The sequence below is a fragment of the Lissotriton helveticus genome, chromosome 1_1, assembly GCF_964261635.1.
Source record: "Lissotriton helveticus chromosome 1_1, aLisHel1.1, whole genome shotgun sequence".
Lineage (NCBI taxonomy): Eukaryota > Metazoa > Chordata > Amphibia > Caudata > Salamandridae > Lissotriton > Lissotriton helveticus.
Window position 1 is genome coordinate 287,864,585 of NC_136057.1, and position 11,461 is coordinate 287,876,045.

At 45.1% G+C, this 11,461-nt stretch overlaps 1 protein-coding gene across 1 annotated transcript in view; it reads right to left on the reverse strand.

The window, feature by feature from the left end:
* LOC144797112 (estradiol 17 beta-dehydrogenase 5-like) overlaps positions 1–6,514 on the reverse strand; it is a 170,969-nt gene extending 164,455 nt beyond the window's left edge. Inside the window, exon 1 of the mRNA XM_078668210.1 lies at positions 6,338–6,514. Within this exon, the coding sequence (XP_078524336.1) occupies positions 6,338–6,424 (87 nt within the window). The 5' untranslated portion in view covers positions 6,425–6,514. The remainder of the gene's footprint in view (positions 1–6,337) is intronic.
* Between the last annotated feature and the right edge of the window lie 4,947 nt (positions 6,515–11,461).

An 11,461-nucleotide genomic window follows, 5' to 3' on the forward strand; every position in this document is an offset into this window, starting at 1 on the left:
AAAGGGCGTAGAAGAGAAGAAGTATGCTTGAATAAAAGGGGATTAAGGCATGGGGCTTTAGAGGTAAAACGAATTACTTCTTGGAAAGAGTGCGGAAGCAGTAATTCCTGTTCAACAGAAAGCCAGAGGGGAGAGAAAGGGGAGGGTTCCTGGGATAACCAGCGGGAAGCCTGTCGAAGGGAAAAGGACTTATGGTAGAGGCGAAAGTCCGGAAAGTTAGTACCACCATTAAGCTTAGATTTACGTAAGTTGAAAAGTGATATGCGGGCTTTTTTCTGTTTCCAAAGAAATTTGGACAACGCAGAATCAATGCGACGGAAATAAGAGGTTGGAATACGAAGTGGGAGCATGGATAACAAGTAAATCAGAATGGGGGCAATCATCATTCTAATGGAGTCAAGGCGGCCCCACCAGGAAAGAAATAGTGGATTCCAAGAGGTGAGTAATGATTCTATTCTAGATATTACTGCATTCATGTTGAGTTGAATAGAGGAAGAAATAGAGCTAGAAAACAGAACACCAAGATATTTAATTTTCATAGAATTCCAAGCAAAGCCAGTGGCCGTGAAATAGTGGGGGAGACAAAGTTTGGTTAAAGGAAGGATCTCTGTTTTGTCCGAATTTATTTTGTAACCAGAAACCAAGGAGAATTTCTGAAATTCGTTCAGTAATGCAGGGACTGAGGTAAGCGGGTCAGAAATAAATAAAAGAATATCATCAGCATATGCAGACAATTTAAGATGACGTTTACCGTACGGGAAGCCAGAGATGGATGGATTATTGCGTATGGAGGTAAGGAAAGGTTCAAGCGCCAAAATAAATAAAAGAGGTGATAAAGGACAGCCCTGACGAACACCACGTTGGAGTGTGAATGGGGAAGTAAGTTGACCATTAACGAGAACAGAAGCTTTGGGCATAGAATATATCAAAGAAATATAAGATATGAATTTGGGGTTAAAGCCGTGCCATTTTAAGGAGGCTAGAAGAAAGGACCAGTCGACCCGGTCAAAGGCCTTCTCAGCATCTACTGAAATGGCTGCAAGGGGAATCGATAGTGAAGGGGCTTTACTTAAAACATTAAGGAAGAGTCTAGAATTATCCGAGGTCAAGCGGCCCTTAACAAAGCCACATTGTTCTTTGCCTATGAGATGTGGTAGGAGCGGGTCAAGGCGAAGAGCTAACAGTTTCGCAAAAATTTTATAATCAACATTTACTAGAGATATAGGTCGATAATTTTTACAGAACTTAGGGTCTCTACCATCTTTGGGGATAAGGCATATGGTAGCGTCCTGAAAAGAGCCTCGGGCTGATCCAGCAGAACAAAAAGACTGAAAGAGAGATAGAAGTTTGGGTAAAAGAAGGTCCGAAAAATGTAGGTAAAATTCAACTGGGAAGCCATCAGGTCCAGGGGTTTTCCCTTTAGTGAGGGAGGATAGAGCAGTTGATAGTTCCGAAATAGTAAGATCAGAATCAACGGCCGAAATATTAAGGTGGGAAGTATCTGGGCGAGGTATGTTATCAAAGTAGGATTGAATAAGCTCTGGGGTGGGAGGGTTTTCCGGAGTATACAAAGTCTCATAAAAAGCGTGGAATTGTTCCAAAATTTCTGTATTGGTGTGAAGAAGAACATTAGAGGGGGAATAAATAGAATCAATATTAGTACGTTCCTTACGAGACTTTAAATAGTTAGCTAACAATTTACCTGACTTATTGCGACCACCATAAAATCGCGCGCTGCTGCGGAGAAGAAAAGAGGAGGCAGAGTCTGTGGTAAGTTTGTTAAAGGCAATCTTAGCCTTAAGCAATTCAGGAGACATAATCTTATCAGAGGAAGTGTAGAATTGATGTTCCAGAGATTTAATATGTGCAAGCGTGAGCTTACGTTGTTGAAGGAATTTTTTCTTCTTTTTAGAGACGAAATCAATAATAAAACCGCGGGCTGTGGCCTTGAAGGAATCCCAAAGAATATGAGGTGGGGTATCAGGTGTAGAATTAAGATGAAAAAATTCAGAAGCAAAAGAACGAAAAGAGGAGGAGAAAAGGGGGTCAGTAAGAAGAGAGGGGTTGAAGCGCCAGCGAGAAGATTTAGGAGTGGGAGGAAGAAGGTCAAAAACAGTAATAATAGGAGCATGGTCAGAGATGACAATCGGTTCAATAGAAGAAGAAATAAGGTGTGGAGAAAGAGATGAGGAGAGAAAGATATAATCTAAGCGGGAGAAAGAAGCGTGAGGAGGAGAGAAAAAGGAAAAATCCATAACATCTGGGTGAGTGAGTCTCCATGAGTCTACCAGGTGAGTTTGGGTAAGAGTGTCAAGGAATTGTTTATGTGGTCTATGAGGGGAAAAACGAACAGAGGATCTACGGTCTAAAAAAGGGTCAATGATCTGGTTACAGTCTCCACCTAATAGAAAAGCGTCATCTTTATGCTGAATACATTTGGCTGTAATGGAGGGCCAAAAAGAGGAATCAAAACCTGTGGGACCATAAACATTGAATATGGTAAGTGGGATATTGTTAATTAGTAGTTTAGCTAAGACCCAGCGTCCCTCGTCATCCTTTTCTTGTAGAACGACTTTACACTGGAGTCGCTTATGAATCAAAATGGCTACTCCATTCTTTTTTTGAGAAGCGGGAGAAAATAAAACGGTTCCAACCCATAGGCGCTTTAGCTTTAAAGATTCAATGTCAGATAGGTGAGTTTCTTGGATAAGGACGATATCTGGGTTGTAAGAGGAAAGGTGGGAAAGTACTCTCTGCCTTTTGATAGGGTGATTAAATCCTTTCACATTCCATGAAACAACTTTGAAGGTGAAAGCTTATTAAACTGTTCTAAATCAAGAATTGCAAAAACATACTGTACATGTAATAATGCAAACTGTATAGAAGTATGAACCATAAAACTATTCAAAAAGGAAGAAGGAAGAACAGGTAGAAAAGGGAGAAGAAAAAGGAAACGGGAGGAGGAGAAGGGCGGGAAAAGGAAAGGCAGATCAGTGGGGAAGGAAGAAGGAAGAAAAGAGAGAATGCATAGAAGACAGTACAAATCCAGAAGGATGACTGTATTAAACATACCTGAAAGAGAAAAAATACACATAGGGAAGGTGGGGAGGTGGTGATGCTTTACAAGACGGACGGATCAGGATCAGGAGGAGAGCCACATCGAGACCGCACAAAAGGAACATGGAATGGGACAAGGTGTTGAGGGAAGTATCCGACACAAATTCGTCTGGGGAGGAAAGAAAAGGGAAAAATGTTAACATACACAACTTGCCAACGTAAAAGTAGAAGTCCAGAAGGTAGAGAAAGAAAATAGAGGGATACAAAGGAGATGCCAGAGATAGATAAAGGAAAAAGGAGATACGAAAAGAGAGTGTAAAAACTGAGAAGAGAAGTAAGGAGAATACATGAAGTCAAAGACAAGCCATTAGGAGGACAAACAAGTTAGATAATAAAAGTCCAATTTCAGCCACTGTTCGAAGTAGAAGAGGAGGCGTCCATCCCTTCCTCACTGTGCAGAAGTAGAAAGTTCCTTAATTCTCCAGGTTCCTGAAATGACCAAGACTTTTCACGATAGGTGACTCTGAGAGTACAAGGATGAAACAAGCCATATCTTGCTCCCAAGGTGCGCAGAGAGGGACGCATAGCCAGAAATTCCTTACGTCTGGAAGCCGTGACGCTAGAGACATCCTGAGATAGATATACTCGTTGCCCTTGCCAAGTCACTTGTTTTTTACTCCTCGCAGCTGAGAGAATCAATAAAAGGTCTGTATATTTGAGAAATAAAATGATGACTCCACGAGGCTTTGAGGAGGAGTCCGTTCTGGCACCTAGTCTATGGGCTCTTTGTATACTAATGGAGGTGGAAGGTGGTAGGTCCAGAAGTTTCAGCAAGAAAGTGGTAAAGAAAGTCACTGGATTATCCCCCTCAAGATTTTCCGGCAGATTGTAAATACGAAGGTTATTCCTCCTATTTCGATTTTCCAAATCCTCTGTATGCTTTTGGAGTGAGAGGACCGTTTTTTCTAAAGAGTCTGTACGTTGTGTATTGGACTGAATGTCAGGAAGGTGCTGCTCAACAGTAGAAAGACGGGCATCCATATTTTCCCATTTATCCTTTAAGAGCTGCATATCTGTACTTGTTTTTTCAATAAATGGTCGCAGCGCACGTAGTTCTTCTAGGATTTGGTCAGTAGAAGAATGTGAAGGATTGTCTTCAGGCGTAGGAGAATTTTGCTTGAGGCGCTTGCCCGCCGGGGCGGGTGGGGAAGGCTTACTGGTGTTAGTATGAGCCAATGATGATTTTGGAGTCGTCATTTTCGCAGATGCAGTGGCTCTATCTATACCAGGTGAAGACGCCCCAGAAGTACTCCCCGATGATGTGAAGACAAGTTTAGGTTTGCGGAAGTTGACCATAGAAAGAAATGAACGTGCGATAAAACAGTCTCAATTCCCTGTGAGACGACTAAGGTGCATATGAAATGTTCCAGAGATATGACCAAAGAAAGGATGGGCACCCAGACGTAGCTCAATGGAAAAGGCAACAGGGAAGTAGAGTGGGATAGGTAACGAGTACCAAAAATGGGAGGATGACTAAAATGGATGCACATGAAGGAGCATTCTGAAGTAGCTGAGGCGCAGGAGGAACAGGCAAAAAGTCTCAGAGAACGTTGTTGTCAAAGCGCCATGAGGAAGAAATTGAGGAGAAAAAGTATTTCAGAGCAATGAACATGTTAGGGCGGAAAACCTCCAGCTGTCAGGGGTGAAATGCCGTAAAACTGCGTGAGGGGACGTTTCCTCTAACATGGAAGAGGAGAGAGAAAATGCAGGAAAAGCGTCTTGCACAATATATATTAATCTCACCCCTGAAACGAAGTCGGCGTCTGGAAGGTCGTTGGTGCCCAGTGAGACGTTGCGAAGTGACAGCTCCTGTCAGCAGAGGCTCCGGTGGTCGGAAGAGCTTCAAAATGGCGGCGGCTCCGTGAGGGGCAGAGAAGTCATCGCGGAGAGGGGCGAAAACGGCTCCACAGGCGGTGAAAAGCTACTCCGCTGATTCTGTTAATGTTCCGCCAGCCAAATCCGGCGACGGTATTCAGTAATGTCCCGTTTACATCGGGAAAAATACTCCGTGAGGTTATCGAGGCGGCAGAGCTCCTTACCTAGCCGGCCATCTTGCGCGGCATCCAAGCCACGCCCCCCAACCACCACTGGCATTACTGATGTCTAGAGATAAGTTTATTCCATTGTTTCTCTTTTATACTGGCCTTGCACTAACAGTACACCTTGCGATATCACATTTGCACTATATATCCGGCTTTATGGAAGAGGTATTTCAAGACGAGCTTTGTTTTAATTTTCTGTGAACCTTTTTAATTTATTGTATTGTGATGTGTAAATCTATGGTTTTAATGGAACGAAATATTTTTTTTATGTAGGACAGCACAGCTAGAAGGCTTGCTTTGCTGTATTATGCCAAAATATTGCACATATGCCCCTTAATGTCCCTGCACCTGTAAAAAAATGTACGTGGTCATGTCAATTGTAACTGGTGCTCAGTTAGCGGCCTTCATTCATGCTATATTTGAAAATTACAGACGTTTGCACTAAAGAGGTAAAAACAAAGCCTTAACATACAGAAAGACAAATAGATACCCATGTACAGGCTGATTTGTACAAAGTGAAACCAGAAAACGTAGATAAATCACGCCAGTGTTAGGCAAATGTTTTATTTTACCAAAACCTTTTTTTCTTCATTATGCCGAACAAAAACACTTTCAAATATGCACGTCCAGAATTCCAATTGTACTCAACTGTCAATTTTAATAAGTACTTCTCAGAGCAGTGCTATAATGTGCTCTGATAATGCCAGAGCTCCCACATGTTGAAGAAGTACACTTTATGAATTTAGAAGAGACTAGATGAGATTTGCTTGATGTATACAGCAAATATTGTCAGGGCTCGCTCGTGCATGGGCTCTAGGATCCGAGTCTGACTGACCCTTGGCTCAGCTCTCTGACTGACTGACTGATGGTATTTCTAAAGCGCACTAATGCCGAGGCGTCTTGGCGCTATGCAAGATAACTAAGTATGAGCTCTCCCTGATACTATGTTGGCGCCCACCTTTAAGGGAAAATACGCCCCCCCCCCCCACACACACACTTATTTCAAAATCCCCCACTTTGCTGTTCTAAAACGTTGGCATGTATGCAGTTTGCAAAGTGCCAAGGGCTACAGGCCAGAGATGGCTGACGCCGTCACAGGGCACGAGACGACTTGTCAGCTGTGCTGGGCAGATGCACGAATAGAAAGGAAGCGCAAGCAGAGAGAGGGGTTGACTTACGTCTTCCGGTGCGTAGGTTCCGAAGCCGAGCACCGGGATCCGGTTTCCGTCGTTCATGGTGATGAAGGGGTCTTCGTTGAGCTCCATGGCTTCTCTGGTGCTCTCTCTGGAGTTAACAAGTGTGAAGCTCGCCGCTTCCTGCAGTGTGAGAGCTCAGACCGAGGAAGGAATTAATGCTGCTTGTTCCCACATGTTTACCAAGAGCAGTGCAGGGGGACGGCCTTGTTTAGCACATCACAAGCTGCATCGACGTCGAAGAGATGACAGGCTCCAATGAAATAAAAGAAACCACAGTATGGGATGTAGCTCTGTCTGCAGCCCTGACGCACGGCAGGGTCAAGTGATTAACATCTGCTACACAAAAATGTCTCGGCCAGAGGACTTCTTTAGAGAGAAGAAATCCATCAGGTGCTGTGTTACGTTTACAAGCTCATAAATTTGTTGTATGAAACATTATGCATTACAAAGCATAAACTCAGACACAAATCAAGGGAACAATATTGGTTATTACCGCAATGCATCAATTACATTTAAACAAAAGTGGCATCGGCTCTGGCCAACCAATATCATGAATTGCACCAATCACAAAGATCATTATTTAATATAGTAACATGAATATGATTGGTTAATGTAAGAGGTAGGGTCTGGAGAAGCTGTAGGTCGAGTGTCAGATATATCAGTTTGCAATTCTGCCAGATGCTGTGTCAGGAGCGCCCATGTTTCATTGGGTCTAGACATAATATCTGCATGTTTGCATTAAGTTCAGCACCATACAACAAGGCCCCTGAGCCAGTTCTCCTGTGTAGGATGTGGACCCTTCCTCCCATCATCAGATCAGGTCTGCAGCCTCGCCTCACTGAGGACTCTACCTACTTGAAGAAGTCCAAGGGAACTCTACAGCCACGACCACCCTAATCTGTGTATCTGACCCACGCTGCATTGTGGTTGGCCTCAGATCTCACCCTTGTCCTGGTCTAGCAAGACTGGTTGCCCACAGTTTGTGCATTGTGCTTTTTGTGACTATTTTTGTTTTAAAATTAAAACATTTCCGGATCTTGTCTTTGGATTTTTGTCATTTTGGTGTCCTTTTGGTGTCATTTGTTTCATTAACATATTCTCATTTTTTATAAATTGGAGTGGAATTTTTATTGTGTTGTGTTGTGAAACTTTCTAACTGTTTTGGTTCTGCTAAATGCTTTATATATTTTCTGAAGTTGATCTTTGTGCTCTGTGCCATAGCTACCAGGGGTTCAGCTCAGGTTCAAATTACTGAAACATTTACTGTGCCTGCTGGAAAGTGGGTTATTGGTAGGGGCAAATGTATGTCTACCACTGGCAATAAGGCCACTAACACATGATAGGACTCAGCATAGGTTTCAGAAAACTATTCCTATGCTCAACCCTTGGTAACATGGCTGCAAGCAGACAGGCTTAACTTCAAAGACAGGCATGTAAAGCATTTAAAAACACCATTTAAGTAAATAATTAAGACACAACACATAATAAAAAAACAACACCTATTTATGAAAATAGGAAATATTTTTATCTTTAAAATGACACCAAACGACAAAAAATCCAATGTAGGGAACCGGAGATATGAATTTTCAAAGATTTAATAAAATATAACACCAGATTGTGATACCTGTTCACGATAGACCGGGCCAAAGTCAAAGTTTCAGGCAGGGCACGATGGAGCCCTGAGCGGCAACGGCTCACGGCAGGTCCCGGTCTCAGTTTCTACCTTCACATTTAGAAACTTTTCTGGTGCTTTTCTCTTCGAGGCCCCTCAAAGCTCCCAGCCAGTCCGGTTTCGGTGAGGGTTCGCCTTCTTGACTTGTCATGAGGTAGTGGTCAACTTCCCCGGAGCGGACATAGAACATTTCTCATGATCGCTTCAGCGGGGCAACCCAGGAATCCAGGCCGACACACGATGGAAGGCAGGCGGCTTGGCTCTCGCGGTTGCCCCCGGTCACCTTTTCTACGAGCGGACTTAGAAACTGTTATGGAGCTTTTTCTCGCAGGAGTCTCTCGATGCTCCTCATGTAGCCGGATCCGGTGAAGGTTCGTCGGCTTCAGATTTTCTCTAGTCCCGGTCAATCTCTGGAAGTTGAAGCGATGGAGCTTTTAGCGGGATGAAACTGGATGGCTTGGCCGCCTCGCGGTTGAAGGCAGGCGGACTGGTTGGCCAGGTTGAGTCGATCCCTCTATGGAGCTTTTTTTCAAAGCTGGTCCAAAGCTCTCCAAAACTTCTTGAACTTCTTCCTGAAGTTCCTGGCCTTGGGCCTGGTTAGGCAGAGCTCAGGGTCAGTCAGAGTCACTTATCACCAGTATCAGTCAGCAAAAAGTTGAGGTGTGCCCAGGGCAGAGGATGACTTTGCAACATAGCCGTCACCCCTCCAAACAAAAGGTGATGGGTTACTAATCTACACCCTGGTAGTCCTCTTCAGCTAAGTGAAAAAACCTGTAAAGTCCATCTGCATTTGTATGGGCAACTCCAGGTCTGTGTCCACTGTAAAGTCCATTCCCTGTAGGGACATGGACCACCTTAACAGCTTGGGATTCTTCCCTCTCATCTGCATGAGCCATCTAAAAGGTCTCTGGTCAGTTTAAACACGAAAGTGAGTCCCATACAAATATGGTCTCAACTGTTTCAGGGACAACACCACAGCAAAAGACCCTCTCTCAATGGCACTCCACCTCTGCTCTCTGGGAAGAAGACTCCTGCTAATAAATGCAACTGGCTGATCAAGGCCCCCTTTATTTAGCTGTGACAACACTGCCCCAATCCATTGCTCTGAAACATCTGTCTGAACCACAAATACCATTGGGTAGTCAAGGGCTAGTAGCACTGGTGCTGAACACATGGCAGCTTTCAGAATGTCAAAAGCCTTCTGACACTCTGGGGTTCAAATCACCTGCTTGGGCCTCCTTTTAGAAGTGAGTTCTGTTAGGGGCCCCACAATTGTCCCATAATTTTGAACAAACCTTCTATAGTACCCTGTCAGTCTGAGGAATGCTCTGACCTGAGTCTGGGTAACAGGAGCTGTCCAATCCAAGTGGAGGAGTGTGGCTCACTGATTAGAGCGGCAGACCCTGATGCAGAGGTCTGGCCCGGGACCAGGGTTCAATCCCGTCGCGGCAGGGTCTTGAGCTCAAATGTCCGCGGACCCGATAATTCTCGGCACGGTGCCTACTCTAATCATGGGGTCCCACGCTGCAACTCTGGGCAATAGCTTGCTTAGTCTCCACACCGGCCCTAATCACTAAGGATGCCTGGCTTCATCAGTGGGGTGCCCAGGAGTTGGGCACCTCACAGGAACAGACCAGGACGGGTTCCTCAGCGGTTTATTCAGCGCGGGGACACACTGGTAAGTGTAACCATGCGCTTTATAAGCTTCAGAAGTACAATTATTTTTTACAATCCAATATAGTTTGGATTTTAGCTTGGAGAGGCTGTACATGGCCCCCACCTACCGAGTGGCCCAGGTACACCACAGAACTCTGCCCTATTTGGCACTTGCTTGCCTTAATAGTCAGGCCTGCCTGCTGCATGACCTGAAGCACTTCCCTTAGGTGGCTTAAGTGATCACCCCAGGTAGAACTGTACACAGCTATATCATCCAGGTAAGCTGCACCGAACTGTTCCAACCCAGACAGGACCCATTTCACAAACCTTTGGAAGGTGGCAGGTGCATTCTTTAAGCCAATTGCATTACCTTGAACTGATAATGTCCCTCTGGTGTGGAGAATTCTGACCCCTCCTTTGCTCCATCAGTGAGGGCAATCTGCCAGTAACCTCAAGTCAAATCAAACATACTCAGGTACTTAGCAGCCCCTAACCTATCAATGAGCTCTAGGTAAAGGGTGAGCGTCAGTCTTGGTAACTGCATTCAATCCTCTGTAGTCCACACAGAACCTTAACTCCTTGGGTCCCCCCTGAGGAGTAGGGGTAGGTACCAGCACCACTGGACTGGCCCATGGACTCTCAGACGGTTCAATTACCCCCAATTCCAGCATCTTAGCAACCTCAGCTTTAATGCTAGCTCTGCATTGGTCAGACAAACTGTACAGTTTATGTTTGACAGGTAAGCTGTCACCAGTGTCAATGTGGTGCACACACCACTCAGTGATGCCTGGGGTCAAAGATAGCAGATCAGCAAACTGTGTTAGCACTTGCTTTCAGTCTCTGTGCTGCTGGTCTGTCAATTTGGGAGAGAGCACAACTCCCTCCACTGACACATCTTGCAAATTAGTGGAGAGGAGGTCGGGCACAGGCTCCTCCTCCTCCTCCACACCCTCATCAGTGACCAGTAACATGGTCATGTCTGCCCTGTCATGGTAGGGTTTCAATCTGATCACATGCAGGACCCTACGAGGGTTCCTCGGGTGCCAATGTCAGCCGAATAGGTAACCTCACCCTTCTTTTCTAAGATTGAATAGGGCCCACTCCACTTGTCATGGAGGGCCCTGGGAGCCACAGGCTCGAACACCCACACCAATTGTCCTGAAGTATACGCAGGCATAGTAGCCTTTTGATCATACCGGTGCTTCATGAGTACCATTCTAGATCTCAGGCCTAGCACATAGTAAAGACACAGTCCTTAGCTTCTGTAAGAGGCTTCTCTAAAGACTCTCTCTGCAGGCTCAATGGCCCCCTCATAGGGTGTCCAAACACCAACTCAAAGGGACTGAAACCAACCCCTTTCTGTTGCTCCTCCCTGTAGGCAAACAGTAAGCATGGGAGGAGAAGATACCATCTTCTCCTGAGTTTCTCTGACAAGCCATTTTTCATGCCCTTCAGGGTTTTGTTGACTCTCTCAACAAGACCATTTGCTTGTGGGTGACAGAGGGTGGTGAACTTGTAGCTGACACCACACTCATCCCACATAGCAATCAGATTGCTGGACAGGAAGTTTGAGCCCCTATCTGACACCACCTCTTTTGGAAACCCCACTCTGGTGAACACACCAAGGAGTACTCTAGCCACTGCAGGAGCATCAATGGTTCTAAGAGGTATGGCTTCAGGGTACTTAGTGGCATGGTCAACTACCACTAAGATATACCTATTCCCTGATGCAGCAGGTGGGCACAGGGGACCAACAATGTCCATCCCCACCCTTTCAA